A 24,649-nucleotide genomic window follows, 5' to 3' on the forward strand; every position below is an offset into this window, starting at 1 on the left:
GTCAGGTTCCATAAAGTGCACGCCAACAAAATAGAGTTGACGATGATAATAATGATAATAATAATAAATGGGTGCTATTTTTCATTTGTCATTTTCATTTTTCATTTCTCAAAGTAATTGTCAAACTTTGACGTCATGCTTCGCTCACATTACATGGCATTGGCAAAGAAATTTCACAATTAAACATCACCCGTCTGTCTAGGATGCCTGCTTCCAATTGGAGCTGATTTGGGCAAATTCCCTAATCGACCTGGATTTTGCCCCCAAATGGCTGCTTCAAAGCAAAATAGCTGACTTGCTATTTGATTAGGGACATGGGTCCTCAAGACTTATGTTTTGTCATGACGATTTCACTCTGGAAGATGATGATGTCCACCCAATTTCGGGTCAATCAGGAAAACTGGTGTAGGGGGCTGATTTTGTGTTCTAACACTCAAGTTCTTTTTTTTATGGAAATGAAAAACAAAATGACAGCTTCGAAGCAAAATGGCTAACTTGCTGTTCAATTGCGGCTACGGGCCCTTGTAACTTTTTTGTGCGTCCAGGTATGATAAACGGTCATCCAATTCAGTTTCAGTTGGTGAAACTGGTGTTGGGGGCAGATTTTTTTCTAACTTTTTAAATGGAATTTTCCATGTGTCCTCATATAATGGACATGGCCACCCAATTTTGTGTCAATCGGTAAAACTGGTGTGCGGGGCTAATTTTCAAACTCGATTCATTTCGTGCTATAACATCATCGAAGCTGTTTGGTATACTTGGTTCGTTTGGAAATAATCTCAAATAAAAATTTGTCATTGAAGGATCCCTGGAAATAGCCAATATGAGTGTTAAATGGCCACTTCAAACCAAAATGGCAGACTTCCCATGTGTTTTCAGGCATGGCTTCTTAGATTTTTGTATGAGGTTACTCATGACAGACATGACTACCAAATTTCATCTTCCTCAGTGAAACTGGCTTCGGGGGGCACATCTACTCAATCTAACAAATTCCATGTTGCTAAATTAAATTGCCTTTGGAGGTGGAATTTTCAAACAAAAGATGCGAGGGGACACACTGGCCAAAAGAAATGTTTTGCAATTTCGCATCATCCATCTGTCTAGTTGACTGTAGGTGGTTCAAATTTAGTTGAAATGTGACAAAATGTCAAAGACAAGTTCGTCTTTGAAGGAGGACCCCTGGAAATAGCCAACATGAGCCTAAAATTCCTGCGTCAATTAATAATAGTAATAATCATAATAATAATAATAATAATAAGGGAGGATGTGTTATCCTTTGAGTTGAGTCTTTGTCCGCATCCTCTAGTAGACGTAGGCCTCGCTGTATGGATGTGGCTGACAATACGGCGCCTCCTGGGCATAGGGGGCGCTCTCGTCAAAGTGCGATAGGGGCACGGTGTCCTCCTCGTTGACGTGACGCTCCACGTCGCTCTTAAGGACCGGACGCTGGTTGTCAGGGAACGCCATGGAGAACAAGGCCTCCGGGTCGCACACAAACTTGTACACGTATCTCTCGCCCGCCACCTGCCGTGGATGGATGGTTGGATGGATGGATGGGGAGGTGGGAGGAGGAAGGTTGGGATGGATGGATGCATGGATGGTGGAGGTGATGAGTGGGTGAGGTTAAGAACACACTTTAGCTGCATTTGAAGCATTTTGTCCTTGTGTTGCTAAACTCTTAATAATAAAGTCGTGCGGTAAAATTGGTGGGACCCTGTGACTGTTCAGTTTTGCCCAACATGCATCCATTCTCTGGCAAAGCTAAACTAAACATACATTTAAAATGGTTGTTGTGAGTAGAAGCAGTGGTATTACTATTAGCCTATTAGCGTACATAAGGCAGCAAATATTTGACACATATCAGACAGAAAACGCATGACGATTAGGAAAAAAAGGACGAATATGAGATGAAATATTGCACAAATATGAGACGAGAAAATATTTTGGGGAAAAGTAAACAAACAGACAAAAAATACACCAATATTGGGAAAATTAAACATCTTAGATACAAAATTGACAAAAATGGGACAAAATACAAATAAAAAAAAAACTTTAAATGCAAAAAAATAAAAATAAAATGCCTTTGGGGGGGGGGGGAATACACAAACTATTTGGAAAAATAATAATACTGATAATAAGTAATAAATAGGGAACAAATAGGGAACAAATACACATATATTAGACAAAAGACAAAACCAGGAGAATAAACGCAATATGGAGGAAGAATTCGAAGATGTTAGGAAGAAATGCACAAATATTAGACGAGAGATTTTTGTGAGGAAATAAAAACAAATTGATGAAAAATCCACAAATACTAGAATAAAAAATAGCAACAAATACACACATATATAAAAATACAAAAACTATTAGGAAAAAATACACAATTAGACCAAAAAATACACAAATGCTGGAGAAAATGTACAAATATTAGACTACATAAATGTTTTGCAGGTAGATATAAAAATATGAGCAAAAACATTTTTTTTAAGAACAAATACACAAATATTAGAGCAAAAATATAAAGCTTTTGGGAAAAAATAAAAATCTACTAGATTGAGATGAAAAACAGAACACTATTAAAAATATAAGGAAAAAAAACTATCATTTGAAAAATACAAATTATTAGCGATAAATTAGGTGGTAACAATTACCGTCTAAAACATGTAACGTGACTTTTGTTTTTATTGGAATTTTATACACCTATTATTCAATCAAAACTGAATAATAAATTACTAACATCATGATAAATGTTAAACACATTGAACTCTCCGTTTCCGTTTCCATGTATTTGACTGACCTTTTGCATGATTCCTTTTTCGTAGTAGTAACGCAGCGATCGGCTCAGCTTGTCGTAGTTCATGGCTGGTCGGTTCTTCTGGATGCCCCATCGGCGTGCCACCTGTGACACACGCACCCACACCAACACACACGTATTCTTAGTAACAACAATGGCTGACACTCAACAGCTGTGAAAAAGCAAAGAGTCCACGTGGAGCTAATGACGCTGATTAAGGCATACTGTAGCGCAGTGACTGGCATGGTTGGCGTTCATTACTGTGCTCTGAGGAGGAAGCAGATGTTGCGGCACCTGTCTGGCATCGTGCCCACCTGCCCGCCCGCCAATCACCCACCCTCCCTAACACACAGCTATTTTGGGGCCATATTTTCGATATTACTGTCATAAGTAAACATGGGGAAACACACAAGTTGTCTTTCTACCTCATTCCTGACAAGAAAGAGGACAAATTGCATAGAGCAGAAATGGAATTCTTTTTTAATGTGATCACTAACATACAATTGTTAATAATTAATAGCCCCATGCTGGTTCACCAGACGTCAGTTCACATCTAGCACCTTGTTCTGATGAAGTTCCATTACAAATGGGAAATCTTCTATGTTGATATTCTTGCAGAAAGTGATCACAAACATAGAATTTCCTACATTTCCTTCGGGTTTTAATTGTAATAATAGTGTAATAACGACGTAATAACACTATTAGTTTCCAATGATTCCCGGCGGTTCTTCTCACCTCCTCAGGTTCGATGAGCTTGAACTCCATGCCACGGCCCGTCCAGGCGATGAAGTGTGAGTTGGCTGGGTCGTCCAGCAGCGCCACCAGGAACTGCCACAGTTGAAGAGACCCTCGCCGCTGGTAGGACGGACCCTCGCGGTACAGGCCCGCTTCCTGCTTGATGTCCCCTGAAAGCAGGAAACACGCTCAGGAGTTATGTACCACATCACACATGGTCTTCGGTCTTCATATGGTCTTGGGTTATAGTACCTACCCTCCACTTTCTCGGGCACCACGCAGGTGTCATCGTAAAAGTGCCTGGCCACTTTGTCAAACATGCAACCTGGACAACGAGAAGGAGTGTTGGGAATGTTGTTGTTGTTGTCGTTGTGGAGACTCCAAACGTCATTGTTGGTACCTTCAGTCCGATTGGCGTGGGCCAGGTAGCCGTCTTGGCGTAGGTAGACCGAATGGCAACTGGGCACCTCCGCTGAAAGCCAGGGTGTGAAAAAACGGTGTTATAAAAACAAGACAATAACATTGTGGCCTCAGGCTAGCTGGTAATATCACACCGCAAATACACGCTTGCGGCTTGTAGAAGACGATAAAACAAGCTGACAAGAGCAGAGAGAGGCAACAAAAACCATCTGAGTGCGTCCGCTGAATATTGTGCTATTTTAGCATGTTAGCATGACAGTAGGGCATGCTAAACAGGCTACCACGTTAGATTTATAATGTGAACGCGTGATAACACAGCTTGATCTTATGACATGATGATGACAAGATAGTATCAGTCATCCATTATAATTTGTATTTGAGTGATAACATATTAGCATCAAGGAGCAATAATACGATAGCATATTAGTATAATAATGTGATAGCATTATACTATAATGGCCTGACAGCATCATAGTTTGTGATACAGTGCAAAAATGATTACACTGGGTTACAATAAATGTTTGTATGCATTTTTGTAAATTGTCTGAGGTTTTCAACTGATTTAGGACAATTTTGCATCTGAATCTGAAAGTTGTTTAGTCTTTTAATCAAATGTTACAAACTTTGCTTACTGTAAACTGAATAGGAGACGTTGATAAAAGAAAGTACCTGTGAATTTAATGTTACGTCATCATTGTTCAAAATTCTTGGCATGAACCTCCATTTATTTGAAACTCTAAAGCAAAAATACCTGTACATCTAAACAAAAATATGTAGCCATAGTTCAAAAGGTTCACTTGATTGAGCATAACCAATGTGATATTTGGATTCAGCACATCAAAATTGTCCTTACTCAGCTAAAGAAAATCTTAGACAATGAATATGTTATTGACCAGTGTTATACGCTCATTTGCTAGCATATTAGCATAAGGGCATAATAATGTGATAGCCTTATAGCCTAACAATGATATACTGCAACATCTTACCATTAGCATGTGGCATTTGGCTATTAGTGTGATATTGTGATAATATGGCAGTATGATAAAAACTAAGATTTTTTTGTAGCAATAACGCGTTAGCATTGTAGGGTATGACGAGCTAATAGCTTCATAGTGTGATAGCATGACAGTGCAAGACAAATTGAATGTTCAATCTTCATCCAACTTCATCAGCCTAATGGGCGCGCGGCGGAAATTGTCGCTAATGACATTAGCTGTTAGCTGCACCCCTCCCTACCATCCTGTTGTTCTGTCAACTTGACCACCGCTGTTCAATTCACCATCAGAATCATTTACTCATTCCATACTCCCTCGTCACAATATGGGGGTTTCTATTTAGCGGATGATATAGTTGACTCATCAGTCAAATGAAAAAAAAGGTTTGGGACACGACGTTCTCCTTTATTGTTGCCCGTTTTCCGTCTTTTTTTGTAATCTGCTTCTTCCTTGGAAATCGTTTCTTGTGTTTGTGGTTTGATTGAAAAAACAATATTGTACACTGTACAATATTGTTTGCGCAACTGCAGTTACCTTTTAGCGCCGTTGTTTGCGCATGTGCGTGATCTAAGTGTCAGAAAAATTCAGATGTCATCGATTATATATGTATATCAATCAACCGACGGGATGGATGATAGGCTGACGTCTTTTTTTTTTTTCTTAATGTCACGCGATGTCATGCGATCAACCAATACTACCTTCGCGGTCGACTGGTCGATCGCGATCGACGCATTGAACACCCCTGTTGTACAGTATATTGTATGTGGAGCCTCAAAATCCCACACAGGTTCGCAGTTTTCCTGTTACAGGAGACTTAAATTTGTTTTGCAGCTGTCAATTTAGGTCACTTTTGGCTGCATCGCTCAGTGTGAGGTGGGATGACAGAGACACAGACTGGGAACCAAACGTCCAGCGTCGGGTTTGTCGAAGGCATTTTGTCACAGGTATGTATAAAATGTTTGGTTGAGTTGTCTTGGAGTAAATTATCAAAATATAATGGCTGGCTAGCCTGCTAGCTAACCTCACGCTATCCATTTCAGCATCAAAAGAGCACATCGATGCCATTGATCCGAGCAAAAGAACAGTCATCTAACATCACTTGAAGATCTCCAGAATATGAGTGTAGGAGGACACATTGAGAACGTTGACCGGGCGTAACCTCCGCCAACTCCCTTATTAGCACGCCACAGGAAATGGCTCCTACCGCAGACCCCTACCACCGCCAGAACCCCTTTACCTAATAATGGGCAAACTCAATCAACTCCCCTCCACTTCCCTCCCTACAATATCCAGGCTACCCGTGGTGGAAAGTAATGAAGTGTAAATACTTTGTTTCTGTACTTAAGTAGATTTTACAGTTACTGTTCTTTAGTGAGCTTTCTGACGACTTTGTATTTTTATTCCCTGCACCTTAAAAGAGATATAGATGTACTCCTTACTTTGTCAAAATAGATATTTCAGAGTCTGTACTTTTGTACTTTTACTTCAGTGCTACTTTTACCATTCTTTTATTTACTCAAATATATGTACTTGGACCAAAGTGTGAGTACTTTTGCCACCTGTGCTGGCTGCCATTCCTCACCTGAGTCGTAATTAAAGTCCCGGGGCTCCTGCTTGATCATCATGGCGGCGGGGTACATGTGGGCTAGCGGAGCGCCCATCATGGCGGGGTGGGGTTCGAACAGCGGGTCGGCATACTCCTGCTTGAAGCCTTGAGGAGGGAAGGGTATGCTGGGCTCAGACATCTGTCGCTGGTAGAGGGGCCGAGCGTCGCGGGACATGGTCGGCGGGGACGGGAACGAGTGACACGGCTCAGAAAGCTGACGGCGAAATCTGAAGGAACAAAATGTGCTTGTTTACTGCAGGTTAGCCATTAGTGCTAATATGTTTACAAACATCAGCTGTAAAGGGCTGGTGCATTGAGTTTATTCCGATTAGCCACGAAAGGCTAGCCCTTGCGCTTACTATTAGCCACAAAGGGCTAACACATTGGGAGTTCACATGCCAACTTCCTTAGCATGAATGTTAAAAATGGACCTGTGGTCGATGGCGTAGGCGGCATCGGGTAACGAGGGTGGCGCGTGGGCATAGGTCCGCTCGGGTTTGGGCGTCGGGGCCCCATGATGTAGTGGGGATACGGGGGTGCTACAGGGGGGCGTCACTGGGCTGGAGGGCTTCATGCCTGCGTGCTGCTTCTGCTCGTAGGCACTGCGGCACACACATCACGTACATATTCTTGACGCGCATGTGCCTGTGTGGACTGGGGATCATTTCTAGTTGTGTTTATTTCTATTGTGCAACGTGGCAGTTAATGTCGAGTGAAGGGCGAAGCAGCACAGACCTGACGTTGTACAGGCACTTCTCTCCATACTGGAGCTTGAAGGGCCGCTCTAGGCTGCAGGTGGAGCTCAGCTCAGAGCATGGACTGTGCAGCTCCCTCTTGATCTTCAGCTGCAGTCCGTGGAACACCACTACACCGGGACGACCAAAGACATCAGTTAGGGTTCAATAGGACCAAACTACACAATATGACAACTATTTTGGGACACATTACACATGACATAAATCGAAACGAAAGTTAGTCTCTGAAGGTTCCTGGCAAATGGCCAAAATGACCCTAAAATGGCAACTTCAAACAAACTTAATAATCATAATGCCACTTATATAGCGGTTTTTCAAAAATACTCAAAGCCCCTTTACAATTGCACACATTAGTCTTTCACTCTACAGTCATCCCATAGTGGTGGTGAGCTACTTGTGTAACCACAACTGTGCTGGGGTAGTCTGACAGGAGTGTGGCTGCCATTCTGTGCCTACAGCCCCTCTGACCACCAACAAACACCCAACCACACTTCACAGGCAATGTGGGTTACGTGTCTTGCCCAGGGACACAATGACAACACGGGCTCACGCAGGGATACGAACTGGCGACCCGCAGCTTTGAGGGCGTACATTTACCCTCTGCACCACGCCACAACACTTTGAGCCTCGCTCAGCTGACTCTGGGCGAGAGGTGGGGTACACACGTCTCAAGCCAATCGCAGTTTATGATAGACATGCATACCAAGTTTCATATTGCTGAAAGAACCTGGCTGTAGAAGCTGAATTTAACAAAAATAATCTTGTGGTTGCATTATTAGCATTTCAAGTTTTTAAGACTTTGCTGGAAAATAAAATTCTTCACAATTCATATGTCTCGTACATTAAGTTCAAACCCGGCAGCAGTCGGACAAAATCTTCAGCCCAAGCGTGTCTTTAAAGGACCCCAAGAAACGGCGCTAAAATGGCTGCTTCGAACCAAAGCGGAAGACTTCCTGTGTCTTTTTGAGCGTGGCTTCTTGAGGCTTTTTAATTTAATTTTGCTCAAGCTAAGCTAAGATCAGAACCTGGATCTGCATTGACTCTACAAGGTGGCACGGAAGGTTCTGAAAGAGCACAAAATGGGGGGTATTTTTGGAGGGGGATTTTCTCACGTCTTGACTGACAGCTGCTGTATGAGTCCGAGGGGATCTGCCAACACGTCATGCGACGCACAGCCGGACCACTGTTGTGGGGGGAGGTTAAGGGTGGGTGCCGGGGGGCTGGGATATGGGGCTGGGGCGTAAGAAAGCGCGCTGGGCGCCTGCCCTTTCCAGGTCATCGATCGGAGGTCAAAAAGCTACTTTCTGTGAGGAGACCTTTGAAGATGCTCGCATGGAACAAACCTTGTTGGACGACAATAGTCATGTTTAATAACAATATGATCAAAACAACATTCAGTCAACTGCCATTCATCACCGTTTAACGTTTGCACCCCCGCTCTATCACAGCTTAGCAAGCAATCATTTTTTAAATGGGATTTTACATTCTACAGGTAAATCCAAATTTAGAATTGCACGCCTTCCGTGCAGCGCCACTCTCTCCACTGTCTGAGTAGTGTTGCAAAACACCGCCTCTTCCCTCACTCTGCGGGAACCGTAGGCCTTATGTCGCTTAAAGGTTGAAAGTCCGGATGTTTTTTAAACAAAAATGAGTGGAAATAATTAGGTTACATACTTTTGAGTAAGCCTGTTTTGTTAAAAATGGGTCGCTGTAATGCTCCGGTGCAAAGAGAACTGGCCAGCCACAAAAGTAAACTGCTAAGTCAGCTCATTTTGGTGTTTAAATATACAATGTTTAATTCTCTTTTGTTCGGTGTCACTTTTACAGTAAACATCAAATGCGAGTGACAAATAAACTGCTTAAAGCAAGTAAGTGTTGCCTCTTATTTGGAGAACTGTGCAAGCGAGAGTGAAAACAGATGCTATGGATTACCTCAAAAAGTGTGTTTCAAAAAGTGTAAGACTGCGGGAGGGGTTATACTATTGAAATAAAAACTGAAAAAACTGTTTTTTTGTATGTTTTCTCCATGGTTGGCATGGTTTCTCCGTTTTTTTTTTTTTTTCCACCAATCGCAGGCGGGTCTGGGACGTATCCCATGTGTTCACTGGATGTCATGAGATTGTGTACCTAATGAAGAGGCCTATTTCCTTGAGCGGTCACACTTTCCACACGACCTCCGCGTCATTGATCACTTCAGCAATAGCAGGCTTATCTCGGCTCATTCAATGTGACCATGTTTAAGTGGCGTCGATGAAGATCTTTAATCGAACACTGACAGCGTCACGCCGACGTCCAGGAGTCACACATGGAAATGTCACAATGGATTTTTAGCGGCGGGGTGCCAAGGTACTCTGATCGATACAGACCCCAACTCCGTCTGCTTCCTTTTCTCGCATAGAATGTCACGGCCATCATGGCGTGATTGCTCTCATTATCTGCACATTTATTAAGAAGTAAGACGCCAGCGCCTTTTAAAAGAAGCACTTTAGGCAATTAGCGACTGTAGCTGCAACGCTAACGTTTTCCGTGCTGTTCGGATATCAAATACATGCCAACTTTTTGGGTGGTTTAGGGCGAGTCCTCAACCTTTGCTGCCATGCTCTTGCCCAGACATGATGACGAAAATTAAAATTTTTCAGTATTTAACGTCACCCATCTGTCTCGTATACGTGGTTAAAATTTGGTAACAATTGGACAAAATGTCGATGATGCAGCCAAAAAGACCCTAAAATGGATGCTTCAAACCAAAACAGCTGATTTTTGGGTTCTTAGGCATGGTTTATTGAGATTTTCTTTTTCCTTTTTTTTTGTGGGTCTACTCATGATTGACATTTGTACCAAGTTTTTGTTGTGTTCTTACGTGAAACTGGATCAAGAAATTGATCTTATTATTGTGTGCATAAAAACACAGTAATAACATTTGTTCTCCACATAACCTGCAAATGTGAGCACCAAACACGACTGTACCTAATGTTTTGTCCTTCCTTGTTCTTCTGTGGGGTTAATTGGCGGTTGGCAAACCAGATTAATGGCGCATTGCAGCCACCAACTGATATTGGCCTTCCACTACAAGGAAGCCAATGTGAAGTGATGGTGGCCGGATGTTGTGAAGTTTGCTGTGGTGATCTGAAACGCACTCGTACCGAAAAAAAAAAAAACCCTAACCCAAAAAATCGTCTGAGCAGTGGCTTGTATCTCTCAAAATTTGCATGTCAAGGCACTTGTATCTCAAGGGACTACTGTAATTGCCTATAGATGGAAAAGCACTACTTTAAATGAAGCTCCTAAACTCACTTCAACACCAAATATTACAGTACTATGACACCACTATTATTGCATTGACCTGAGCACAAAAACAGGGAAAAGGTGAGTTTTTTTTTTAAGTGAATAATAGGCAAATTTGAAAATGCATGACTGTATGTGTAAAAAGTGAAGAAAATAAGCATATTTCTTCGTCCAGATTTTCTGCAAAAATGAAAAGAGAAAAACAATTTCAGTGGAAAAATGAAGGAGACACACTTGATTTGCTTTAGTGGCCACCAAAAAATGATGTGGCGGGCCGGAGCTACACAGTCAAAGAGCAATACAAAATACAAACTCTCTTTACAGTGCATAGGGAGTGATTCCCAACACAGCTCCAGATGAGTTTGTCTTTAAACGACCCTTGGAAATGGTCAAAATGACCTTAAAATGGCTGCCAAAATGGTCAAAACTAAAATGTCAGACTTTCATTCACAAATATGCCTACCAAAAAAAAACATTTCGCGCTAATTAATGAGTCCTTGGCTGTGACATGTTGGACATTCTCAGGTTCAAATGGTGTGTTTTTGCCGCCCATATTTGGCAGATTCTCTCCCAGTTCATTCATTTAAAAAAAAAAAGAAAAAAAAAAAGGTTTTTTTTGGCCAAGGGTGAAAAAAAATCTTCTTTCATTTTCACCTACTGTAGGTGCTGGCCTTCGTTGTTAAATGACAGTGAGGCGGCGGAGACAAAACGTGTGGCCTCATTTTACACCTCCGCCGTTCCCTGCTAAGTTATGCTAATGGTAAGCATCTGTGGAGATGAGACAAAGAAGAAGCTTCTTCCTTCTCCACACTTCCACCATGCTGCTAACCCTAACCCACGCCAGCGTGACATTGGAGACGACCGCCAAGTCGAAGTCCAACATGTTACAACTGTAAAAACAATCCAAAAGTCACTTGTATATTTACTATGCTAATTCTATGGATTATACTGTGAGACCCTGGTATATTACGGTTCATTGGTCATCCCCTCACTATAAAGCAGATTTTTAAGCGGTGTTTTTTATGTTTTTTTTGTTTTTTTTAAAATGCATTTTTATACTCCTAAGTCTGCATTTAGAGTTTCGCCTGCTCAATGTAATGCCACTGCATGCCGGGCAGCACTTAGGCATCCCCAACTATGGTAATAGTCGTAGTTCCCACAGAGCAGAGAGAAAATTCAGTATACGGGACAAACCCAAAGGAAAAGAAGCTCTGTTTGTATGCGTTGCTGCTCCGTGTGTTTTAAAGTAGCAGTTGTTTCAAAGTTCAGAATCATCGTAATGTCGACACTAGAGGTCAAAAGTTGAAGAGCACCCAAATTTGTTCAGTGCTTCCAGAGGTAAGCCGCCCCCCCCCACCCCCCCCCCAAGAAAAAGGTAAGGTTACCCAAAATTGAAAAACAATGCTAAAAGGCACAGTCTCCAGGCTTAAAACCCTAGTGAGTTGGGTTGGAATGCACTAGAAAGGAGAGTGAAAGCTAAGTAACCTATGAGTTTCAATTTCAAATTTGTAAAAAAAAAAAAAGAAACTGAAAAATTGGGGTGTTCTAAAACTTTTGACTGGTAGTGCATGCTAATTTCTGTTAGTCCCTCGATGGCAATTTAATATTATACGCGACCCTAGTGAGGATAAGCGGTAAGGGAAATGAATGAATGTCAGCATTAATCTAGTAGAGATTGCATGTAGGGAGGGTAAAACTAAATTCGAAAAATGGTGGTTTCCCTACGGTGTATTGCATTATTTCCTCTATTACAAATGGGTCTGAAAAACACCCGTAATAAACGAGGGTTCACCGATCTTTCAATTTTACGGTCAGACTCCAAACAAGCCTTCCTTTCACAAATATGTCATTCAATGTGGGTTGTCTTCAAGCTACAGTGTACACATTGTGCACTTGTTTATTTTCAAGCTGTGGTTTTAGGGAGTATTTACAGTAGCAGTGTGGGTTTTTGCGGGACAGACTAAAAAAAACACACAAAAAATGTAACCTCACTATAATAATAGAAGCTGGTAGCTGTTTTTAATGGAAGAGCATTGGTTTTTTGGGGAGTGTTTTTGTGTACGTTGACTTCCTATCAAGTGTCATCCATCATCTTTGTCTAATCGGGCCTCTGTGGTGGCGGTATAGAAACCCATATGGGAGAGGTGGCGTCGGGATGCCCAACCATGGCGCCATCTGTCAGCGGCCTGCCAGTGTGCCAACCCTGCCGCTCAGATGGTCAGCAGCACTCCTGAAGGACAACCGGACCATCGCCCTGACCTCTTCGACGGGATTTACACGAAACTACAAAGTATTTCCCATTAAGTGCCCTTACTAGTGGTGGCAAGCTGCATCCAAATATCCATGTTCCATATTGATGCATAAGTTTAAAATATATATAGGCTTACCGCTTCTACACACATTTAAACGTATTAAAACACACTTTCCCAAGTGTTTCTTAGTGGCTGTTGTCACTCTCCCGCCATCAAAAATGGGAGACTGCCGTATAACATCACTTTGAGGAAAGAAAGATTCTCTCACTGTTGATTTGTCACTCCCAGTTGAAGTTTGCTGTAAAACTGACACACACAACAAAACAAAAACATAAACAGTGACAATTCGGTTGTTCTTCAACTTACATCTGCTGATACCAAAACAATTACCATTGTAGGTTCTGTGCTGTGTGCATGACTAACTTTCATATCGATGCAAACAAAATACAGGGCCACTTTCGCCGAAACTGATCCTTCTTAATAATTAAGGTGTATGCATCCTCAAATTGTGGAATCGTACAAAACGTATGCCTGAGGCGTCTATGTGGCGTTATCAGTTAATAAAATTAAATCCACGGCCAGTATGAATAGGGGTGAGTCATCAAATCGCAATTCATTGTTATAAACTTTAAGTGGCATTATTAAGTGGTTACAACCCAGGACATAAGTTTGGCATGGTTCATAGGTCAACAGGAAGAACTCATAGTGATAGAGTACTGTATAAAGTACTACAAGTAATAAGAAAAAAACTAATATTTTGTTCAGAAACAATAGAGAGTAAGCAAACATTGTTTTTAACCAATACTTTGTCTTGTTGGAATTTTTTATCAACGTATGAATGATTAAAAGCAATCATTTTTTTAGTGCACTTCTTTTCTGGCTTTGATTCATTAATAATGTCACCAAGCATTTAAGTTTCATTCAGATTTAGTAATTTGAGGACTAAAAGGTATCGGTATCTATTTCTGTGGTACTGGCCCTTGGTATGTGTTAACTAAGGTATTTGGTCTTATTCTTATGATGGTTATTATTTTTAGTTTACAGTCAATGTGAATGTTATAAAAATAAGTGATATATTTGAGTCGTAATAGGGGTCGCCAGCTGTGTTGCGAAAGCCTGATCGAAATGAAATCTGATGGCTTTAATCAACTTTTATTTAAGCTTTCTTTGTCAATCAATCAATCCAACTGAAATAAGGAAGTCAAGATCAGAGTAAGGCCTTTAAAAGCGCGGGTCACAAATGCTAAAAGCAGTTTCAAAACGGCTTGTCTTAAGTCCCCCCCCCCCCTTAAAGTGTAATCAGCTTTAAGTTCTTCATGTGTCATTTCAAGTTGGAGAGAAAAATACTAGATATAAAAAAAAATAAAGAAAAAAAGAATACCACCCATGGTTTTTTGGACGTGAAATGCCAACAGGAACCTGCTTCAAGTTCCAAATGAGTTAAAGGCGCCAACACAGGGGCTTAAAGTCCAATTTAGGCCACTTTTTAAGGACGCATTGATCTAATTTGAGACTGTACAACTTCATGATTATTCATGTTTTCTCTCATTCATGCTAACACGCTAAATTCCTCATTTACGGCCATTTTGATATTGGATCTGCAGTAGTCTATCATTAGCCTACACTAACGCAGTAGGGAAGACAGATTTCAAAGGCAAATTCTTTCGTTAGAGTTCGCCAAAGCAGAACTTCTGGAATTTGGCCAAAATTGCTGCTTCAAACCTAAATGGCTGTTTTCAAGTTCCGTTTCGGGCACGGGTCTTTGAGACTTTTGCATGGATCGTTTTAATAGACACGTTGATTGAATTTTGTGATTTTATACCTGGCGTCGGGGGTTCATTATTATTATTATTATTTTTTACCCACATGAACTAAATATGTCCGACTTTCTCGGGTTAAAGGACATCGGGAAGACGTGTTTGTTGTCATTTTCGTTGAAGGCGTCCCATCCCAAAGACATGTGCTCACTCCGGTGGTCCCCACTGAGCTCCCCGCCATCACTCCTTTTCTGGCCTCCTTTGCCAAATCGTATGGCAAAGCAACCGGGCGACACTAACCCATCGCCTTCAATTTCCATCTAGCGTATTCTTAGCAATGTTGCGAGCAAACACGCTTTCATTGTGTGCGCTTTCATTGCGAAAAAAAAAATAACGACAACGGCGAGGGGCCAACCAAAAAGAAGAAGACAAATCCTGATTTAGAGGAAGGTGTGCCCAAAAAAGCAGTTTTAGGAAGAAAAAAAAAAGGTCGAGGGGTGTCTCGTGAGATGAGAACATTTCTATTCTGGAAAAAAAAAAAACAACAACAACCAAACAGCCCCCCCCATCTCCTCCCTTTTACTGCCTCCCCCCAAAATCAGGTGACACTCAGCCTGGCCCTCCCAATGTTAAAAATATCCACTAGAAACAATATTCAGCCCTATGTAAATAAGCACACACGCACACACACACACACACACACACACACACACACCGAGTGTTGGTCGCACTCACAGTTTTCAGTCTGGAAGTCTGGGACAAACTGCTCGTCATTGTCGGGAACTTGAGCTGCAAGCACAAAGAAGACAAGACAAGACACCTTAAGATGTTTGTGATGTTGATCCAGAGTCCAACCCCGCCCCCCACTCCCCCCAGGACCCCCGAGTGAACAACAAGATGGAACTTCTTCATCTTTGTCTTTCTTCTTGTAAGCCACAAAGCTGCTCCACACGCTTCAATGTGGAAGCTGGTGTGGGCCTAAAATGGCGTCTTCATATTGAATAATAATAATAAAAATAATGACAATGGTCATTAAAACGACCAAAACAGCGACTTGGTTCGATGCCATGAATAATAAATTGAAAGGAAGAAAAGAAGCAACTAGGCAAATTCAATTGGGTCCTTTCAGCGCCGCGCTTGGGCCATAATAATAATGTCTAAAAAAAAATAAAAAATAAAAAATAAAAATTACAGCTTGGAAAAATATGGTCCTTGTAATATTTACCCTATAATATGGGTTATATTTAGTGTTTGGGATTTTTAAAAATATAATTGTTTTCTTTGATCCATTATCTATGAAGCTATCATGATAATATAAAATAAATCATGATAATATAAAATATATCTACAGTAACATAAATTTGCTATGAGCAATTGCCAAGATTATATATATATAAATGTACAAATAATAATTATTATTTAATTATTTTATAAATTTGTATTATTAATAATAATATACGTAGAAAAAAAGGCTTGCTAGGAGCGGTTACCAAGAGAATAATAAATATATATAAATATATATATTAAAACATAAGGTTATATCTATTTTTAAATACCATTAAAAAATTATATATACTGTACAAATAATAATGTGTACTTTTTCATTTTGGTTGTAAAAGTTTAAATATATTCAAAATGTTAATTCTTTTAGAATTATTTATGTACATTTTTAAATGTCTTTTACAATTGAAAAATTCTGCCTTACAAAATGCTCTATTTAAAAAAATATATTTTTGTCATTATTTTTGCAACACTGCATGTCATCATACTCAGAGCTGCTCCTAATATTTTGACCAACTAGTGTCAAAATATTAGAAACAGTATGCTACAGTAATACAATAAACGCCCTTTTTATTTTGCAATATTCTATGCACAAAGGCCGTTGTGTTTGTAGTAGGCCACACTTTTCACAAAGGCAAATAATTGCCCAAAAATGTTGATAATTAATATGCTTTTCATTGCGTGGGAGACTCTCTGAGCCGGTCCCACCACTTCCTGGCATGCCCTCATCCAGTCTCCCATTGTTAGCATCTTCTAATTAGCTTCCCCCGCTATGCTGAATGCTACCTGTACACCTGTCCATTTGGCTCTTCCCTTTCCAAAAATTGAAATTTGCCAACCCGGACGCTGCAATAATTAAGCTTGAACACGGCCATTATCACATCTATTTATACACTCTAGCTGCAGCGCGTCTCGACTTGCCTGCTTTTCATTCTTCCCCCCCACCCCCACATTGATTTCACTCTGGATGAGATGATCGTGACACAATTTAAGTGTCAGCTCTCTATTAGTTGTTCATTTATTTATTTAGTCAAAGCAGGAGTGGGCAACCTGCGGCATGTCGGCCATTCGTCACATTTTCATCCAGATAATAGCAATTACTGAATAGAAGAATAGAAGACCAAAGAGAAATCAGAGAAATTGTTGTGAAAGAACCCAAAACATTTCATTTGGACATTTAGGTCATTTTGTAATAAAAATGTCATTGATGTGCATCATATTTACAGTATATCCTTAAAAAAACTGATTTACATTTTTATAAGGATGACAAAAATACCATAATAATGACAAATATTTCATACAAAGCACAAAATTAAAACCATAAACAACATAGATATACAATGGGGAAAAGAAATCGCACTGCGTCGCTTTTATTAATTTCTATTCATTTATCTTTTATTTGATTTTTTTCACAATAATTTTACATGATTGTCATGTATTTTTTGCCAACCATCTCACCAGTTCAGGTTTTCTAGTCTCCAGTGTGGTCAACACCTGCTATGAAAATATACTCACATAAAATCACTGATCTATTTTTTTTCTAAAAGGATCATATACTATAAATAACCAACAATTTGCACATCTCTTTTATTGATTTTACATTTTTATTTCACACTTACTCCTTGTACATTTAACATTTGTGTATATATCCTCAGTGTGTATTATTTTTGTCCCCCAAATGATAAATTCCTACTGTGTTTTTTACCTACATGGTGAATAAAGAAGTTTCTAAAGACCAGAGGGACTGGAAAAAAGGGGGGGGGGGGGCATTTAGTTCTTTGTTCCTGCTGTGTTGATATATAAGCATAAATAGTTACCATTTTGAGTATTTTACAGCCTCAAAGCTTGGGGGAGGGGAATAATAATAAAAAAAATCAAGTCAGTCAATATTGTGCCAACCATTTTAGGTACTTTTGATCTAATACAGCCTCAAAAGGATCAGTCAATACCATGTGTAAAAGATTACACACACTAAAATTATTTGTGTTTTCAAATAATGATACTATTGTGCTATAAACAAAGTCAAAACATATTTTGCATTTGTACAAAATTGAGGGTTTTAGTAGACTGCTAGCATTTTAAAGCACACCACCCATATTGCAAAGCTTACAAATTCATGCCAGCCACCATTCTGTCCACTATTTGAAGTACTTTTAATCTAGACATTACTCAAAATGGTCAGTCAAAAGCATTTATATGACTATACACACTTTTTTTTTTTTTTTTTTTTTTTAAATGCTGTGTGCACTAAACAAAATTAAAAAAAAGGTATTCTGTAATAGCAAAGGGGATAAAAAAATTTAAGTTTGTGGCAGCCCAAGCTTGCTGCGTTGACACACATAAGCAGACGATAACAAATTGAAGCATTTTAAAGCACAGGCTGCTGGAAAATTGGACACTTTGGAGAAATCGGAGCACCTGCGCAAACGTCTGGGCGCTCCCCACGCAGCGCCCACACCTTGAGGGGTGAGAAACGGACACAGGAAGGAAGGAAGTGGAGCACAAATGAGTCACCGGCTTTAGTCTGTCAATGAGACAGTTGGTCGTCCCACCCGGAAAAAAAGAAACCCACAAAAAAAGCAATTGGAACGCTTTCGCCATTCATTAAATGACATTCATTGTTTCACTCACTAAGGGTAAAAGCATGGGTGATAGTGGGGGTGGAATAAAATATGGCGCGTTTGCATGACAGCTGACAAAGTTCCCTCAACTGGAATATTCACTCCTGTTCCTCAACTCCTTCCTTCCAATTACCTCCACTAATAAATCTCCGCTTTTAACGGACAGGAAGTTAAGAGCTGCCGCCGTCGTCGTCGTCGTCGTAAGTGACATCCTGAGCCGAGATGAAATATTCATTTAATATTCAACAATTTCGTTGGCTGTCAAATCTCTTTTTTTTTCACATAAAAAGAAGGAAAAAAAGAAGTATTTGGAAAGTTGTTTTACAAGGAGAGTGATGGCTCCACACACCTGAGAGGAGATTTTTTTTTTTTTTTTTTAAATACCTTCGCTCAGCTATTAACAAGGTTTTATAAAATAAATATTCTGGTTTATAATCATCATACTAGAAATGTGGACTTATAATATACATTTTTGATGGTGCAACCATTTTGTGACAAATGCTAGAAATTCAAGCAGGGTGTTTTGTTTTGAAAATGATTTACACACATTCAAAAAATGATGTTAAAGTTCCATAAATCTGCTAATTTACTCTTGCGTCAAATAAATATTTGTACATGATGGCTATAGATGGATTTCTTAAAAAAAAAAAAAAAAAAATCACTATTGCAAGATAATGCGTGAATCTTTTGGGGGCGCCAAAAAATAGCTTAGATTTTCAATTTTTAAGTGATTTACATGCATCCAAAAATGTACTTAAATATTTCTTAAATCTGCTTCTGTATTTTTAAATTTAAAAACAATTATATCGCAGACTTTAGTTAATATTTTTATCATACAATGCAGCCATTTGTGGCAACAGACAACAAAAAATATTTTTTAAATTATTTCCACGTGCATAAAAAAAAATCACTTAAGATTTGTGCTTACATTTTGAAAGTAACTATATCATTAATGTGGACTTTTTTAAATTCAATGTTCATATAAGAATGCAGTCATTTGTGGGACCAAATGTTAGACAAAATAGCATATTGTCTAGTTTCTTTTTCAAGGATTTATATGTATTCAACAATGTACTTTAAAATGTACACGAATTAGCTATTTGTTTTTATACTGTATACAATTATATATATATATATATATATATATATATATATATATATATATATATATATATATATATATATATATATATACGCAGTATCTATACTGTATATTCTATATACTGTAGCCTTTACTGTCTAATATAGATATTTGTCTAAAAAAAATCCTTTCACTATTCTGGCATTTGGCAAATAGAAATAATTTGGGTAATCCTAATTGACCTAAAACAGGGAACGTTTTGTCTAATTTCACGTCAGACAGTCAAGAAAAAAAAGCATAATGTGTTTCTTTATACAGTCATGGCTAAAAATTGAGTTTTTGAGCACGACTGTATAAATGGGGAACTTTAAAAAAAAATCATATTCATGTGTCAATCAATACATTTTGTCAAAAAGAATTTTACTTTAATGAGGTTGCACTCTATCTTTTGACTTTTAAAATGACTTAAATGCATTCAAAATTGACATTAACTTTTGAAAAATCTATTATCTGTTTATTTACTTTAAAAAAATCAAGCTTCAAAATGTTTCAGAATCAAGTTTAAAATATATGAAAAGCAATTCAAACACACTTTGAATTTTCAATTCAACAAGATTAAACAAGTGAAAAGCGTCAATTGAGCATTAAAAGCCAACTTTAAACAAATCTTGACAAGAGTTCCACTAACCAAAAGTTGTGTGCTGCAGACACGGCGGAAAGAGGACGCTGGCGCTTAAATCCTGAAGCATCCCGTCTCACTTAGAGCGCAGTGAGCTAGTTTTGCCATGGGAGGAAAAACATTTCAAACACAAAAAAAAGTACGCAAAAGAAAGCAAAAGCAAAAAAAAAAAAAGGGCTCTTTTTCTGTTTAGCGTGTCAGGAAAAAACGGATAGATCCATTCTTCTTTTTTTGTGCAGGCGAGGAGGAGCAGGAGGAGGAATTGAGGAATTGAAGCAGACAAGGTGATGGTGCAGCTGGAGATGATGGAGAAGAGGAAGAGAGAGAGAAAGTGCAAGAGAGAGAGAGAGGGGTAGAGGGAGAGAGGCAGGGAGAAAAGAGAGCGAGCGAGCGAGGGAGGCGGCGCAGTTGCTCCCGCCAAAAAACCGAGTTGACAGTGAGCGCCGCGCAGCTAATTTGTGATGACACTCCCACAGCTAGAACCTCCTCGCTCTACCAGAAGACCCCCACCCCCCCCCACCCCCCCCTCCCTCCCACTAATGTAAGCCGGTGCCTCTTCGTAATTGGACCGCCATATCGGGCGTGGAACCGCAACCCCTCCCACCCCTGGCGCCCCACTGTACAGGTTCAATGTTGTTCAATGTCGAATGGGAATGCCAGGCAATCATTTTTATAAGGGCAAAAGATATCGGAGACCCTTGCAAATTTTAACGTTTTTCACCAAAGTAGTCTCGTGAATATTGATTTAAATACATTTGTCTTAATTTGTCCAATGAAAATCTCCCCCCCTGCATGTTTAATCTTGCCAAGCGGAGATTCTGGTGAGCTTGACACTAAAACAGTTGGAAGCAAAATTCTTTAAAAAAAAAAAAAATGAGCAAGTTTGTGGGAATTTAAAGTACAACTAAACAAGCCGCAGCTTGGCCGAGTTTTTGTCTTGAGATAAGAGCAACAATTTGAGATACAAGTGCGCTTCAAACTCCAACCACTAGATGGTAGCAGCAAACTTCACAACATCCGGTCACCATCAATTTACATTGGTTTCCTTGCAGTGGAGGGACGATATCAGTTGGTGGCGCTAATTCACTATTAAGATGGTTTGCCAACCACCAGTAGACCCCACAGAAGAAGAAGACATTAGATACAGCTGTGTTATGTGCTCGCAGTTTCCATGTTTGCAGGTTATGTGAAGGGCAAATGTCATTACTGTGTTTTTACACAGTACAGTGCTGTTGAGTCCAATTTCTTGTTTGAAAAAACAAAAAAACTAATTTAGTTTTTCGGGGGGGAGGCACGAATGGATAAATTGCATTTCCATTCATTCCAGTGGTAGAAGATGATTTGAGGTACGAGTATTTTGAGACGCAAGCGTGGTCTCGGAATGGATTAAACTTGTATCTCAAGGCACCACTGTACATTTTTGAAAGCTCGTAAGTAATCTTAAAAATCAAAGATTAAAAAATCTTAAAAATCAAAGATTGCTGCTGTCCACAAATGGCTGCAATTTCTTGTCGCATTTAAAAAGTTGCATATGGATGGATTACCAAAGCTCATAAAGAAATATGTATTTTTTTAAGAAGACCTGTATATATTTTGACCTCGCCTATGTTATTCTTCATCAACCTTGGTTTCAAGAAGTTCAGATGGGCCACCAATGCTAAAGGTCTGGAGACATTTTTTTTGGGGGGGGGGTTGTTTGTTACTAAATTAGACCCTTTGACCCTTAAATGGAGTTTGGTCAGAAGACCAAAACCTACAGAGAAATATGCTTTTTTGAGAAGACCCATGCTTGTTTGAACCTAGCCTACATTATTATTCGTAAAAACTTGGTTGATGAATTTAGAACCCTAAGATTGCTTTTCTTTTCGTAAAACTAACTGAAATATTTTCACCTTGGCCTTTGGATCCTGCGATGAAGTTTGTATGTGCACATTTGACCACAGTTCATAGAGAAATATGCCTTTTTTCCCCCCCAAAAAGACCCGTTCATACTGTATTTGGACCGAGCTTAATACATTCTTTGTAAGCTTTAGTGTCATTAAATCCGTTTCGATCCTCAACACATAACGGTCAGAACAGTTTGGACCTTGACTGTCAATCAAAACAACAAAAGCTTTTTTTTGTGTACGCTCATAATAAAGCCCACTGCAATGGAGATGCACAAAAAAACAAAACAAAAAAAACAATTGGATTGTGGCTAAAATGTTTAGCGGCCGTGAAATTACCTTCAGTGTCCATAGCCAGGTCGGACTTAATCAACTTTCTCCTTCTGTCGTTTGATGACCTCTCACAAATTCTCCTCTTTTCTACTGTCTTCTGCACACACACACGCACGTACGCACACGCACGCACACAAGTACACAAATCAATTGTGTTAGCGAATGAATGAGTGAGCCTGACTCACTTAACTAACTGAAATGTAAATTGTCTCCTGCTCATACATGCAAAAATTTGTCATAGCAATTATTTAGATGGTGAAAAAATGAAGTGTTGGGACTTTTTGCACGCATGTTGACTCACTTTGGAGCGACTGCGAGGCACCTGCTGGTCATAGGATCCTTCCATCGTGGCCCCTGCCCAGATTCTGTTGCCTTGAAAATAGAAATAAATACAAACTAACAAGGGGGAGAAGAAATGAAGTACAAATAGTTGGTTACTCTACTTCAATAGATTTTTCAGGTACCTATACTTATACCTATACTACCTATACTGTCACATTTATTTTCAGACAAATTTCTACTTTTCTACTCTACATTCTACTATGAAAACAGATATCTGAAGATGTAAAAAAAAATCAAAATAAATCCATAATAAGTAGTAAATCAGGTCAACCGCAGTTAAGATTTTGATTGTTGGATTTATTTTGTTGTTAATGGAGCATTTTTTTGTTAGTCAGTTCATATTAACTATGGGAACGACAAAAAAAGAGCATAATTACTTTTGTGAGTAGAGTTATTTTTTTTCAATCATTGTGCCAAGTTATCAAAATGGGTATTGTCTACAACTTATACTCAACATTTCTCTCTATTTACAGTATTTTAAATTTTGTACATATACAAATACATTTTAGTTTGTACAATTTTACTTTTACTTCAGTCAGGACGTTAACCAAGACTGCTACGTTGGTAGCGTGAGTCATTAACAACAGTGTGTGATGATAGCACGAAATGTTCTCGGTTCAAAGTTTAAGCAGAAATCTTGCTAATTCTAACTTTCTTTTATGAACTAGAGGTGAATATTCGGCAATAGTTTTAGCGAAGCTCCTGAAGCCCAAGGAAACAAGTCTGCGCGAGGCTGCCGGGTGTTCCCACAAGTGCACGGGCAAATGGTCGACGCCTCGTCGGTCACGCCTTCTGTCTCTGATTGGTTGTTTTTCCTCGTGCTGATGAGCCACTGTCAGGTTTATACAGACAGTTTCAACAATTATGACATTGAACTCCCCATTTAAGTGCAGGAGTTGAATCAGCACCTTTACTTCACTTTTTTTTTATTCATTTACAGAATCCGTACCTCTGCTTAAGCAGAAAGTGTGAGTACTTTTGCCACCTCTGTAAAATATATAAACATATACCGGTGTTGCCATCAGAGGTGACACATCAGCTCACATGTCCTGGATGCTCTTCACAGCCTAATCTACAAAAAGATAATCCACTTGAAAATAGGAGTTGGAAAGTGATAGAAGTACTTGCAGTTTTCCCAGGGGCGCGATGCATCGGCGAGCGGTTTGCGAGTGCACGGACGGCGGGCTCGCTACTAGCGCACTGCCGCGCCTCTTTTGGCCGCCTGGCGTCGCCTCCGCGCGGCCTCCTGCGGTGGAGTCAACCCTCCCCTCCCCCAAACACCACCAACCACAACTCCTCCTCTTTACCCGGCTGTAGGCGACTCGACTCGAACGACGACGGTGACTGGTTTTATGTTGGAGGTGTTTCACTGTTGTGGAGACATTTGAAGGAAGTTATTAGCTGAACCTCACCTCGCACACCAACTGCCATTATTGACACACACACACACACACACACACACTCTGAAACCTTTTTGAAACAAACAGGGTGTGTGGTTGTCAGTCATCGCTCGGAACAGTTTGTGTCCGTGGCAGTGGGGTTGCTAGGCCTATTTTAGGAAAGCTGAAGCCCCTCTAAAATATTCTTAAACCCCCCCCCCCAAAATGATTTGGTTCTATGTGGTTTGTCCAATTTGTCATTTTCTAAACCCCCTAAACGATTTTGTTGCTCCCCCCAAATTTATTTGTTTAGGTTTTAGTATTTTACTTTATACAGTACAAACATACAATAATGACACAATTACATAGAATGTAAAGAAATTAAACAGTTTTTGCCTTTTTTTTCCTCCTCAATTCAATGGACTTTGTGCTGTTCCCTCAGGTGTGC

At 39.7% G+C, this 24,649-nt stretch overlaps 1 protein-coding gene across 2 annotated transcripts; it reads right to left on the minus strand.

Annotated features, from left to right (window-relative positions):
* Positions 1–1,286: 1,286 nt before the first annotated feature.
* Positions 1,287–22,829, minus strand: etv1 (ETS variant transcription factor 1). 2 transcript variants are annotated; one of them, XM_061675741.1, is made up of 11 exons: positions 22,782–22,829; positions 22,487–22,577; positions 15,335–15,388; positions 7,286–7,415; positions 6,982–7,152; positions 6,527–6,777; positions 3,930–4,001; positions 3,786–3,854; positions 3,530–3,699; positions 2,798–2,899; positions 1,287–1,524 (listed from the first exon to the last, which is right to left on the minus strand). In XM_061675741.1, the coding sequence occupies exons 1-11, from the start codon at positions 22,824–22,826 to the stop codon at positions 1,303–1,305; spliced, it is 1,377 nt and encodes a 458-aa protein (XP_061531725.1). In that variant the 5' UTR covers positions 22,827–22,829; the 3' UTR covers positions 1,287–1,302. The 2 variants fall into 2 exon arrangements, with proteins under 2 accessions (XP_061531725.1, XP_061531726.1); XM_061675742.1 differs by lacking the exons at positions 22,487–22,577; positions 22,782–22,829 and adding an exon at positions 20,271–20,351.
* Between the last annotated feature and the right edge of the window lie 1,820 nt (positions 22,830–24,649).

Source organism: Phycodurus eques, chromosome 4, assembly GCF_024500275.1.
Source record: "Phycodurus eques isolate BA_2022a chromosome 4, UOR_Pequ_1.1, whole genome shotgun sequence".
Taxonomy (NCBI): domain Eukaryota; kingdom Metazoa; phylum Chordata; class Actinopteri; order Syngnathiformes; family Syngnathidae; genus Phycodurus; species Phycodurus eques.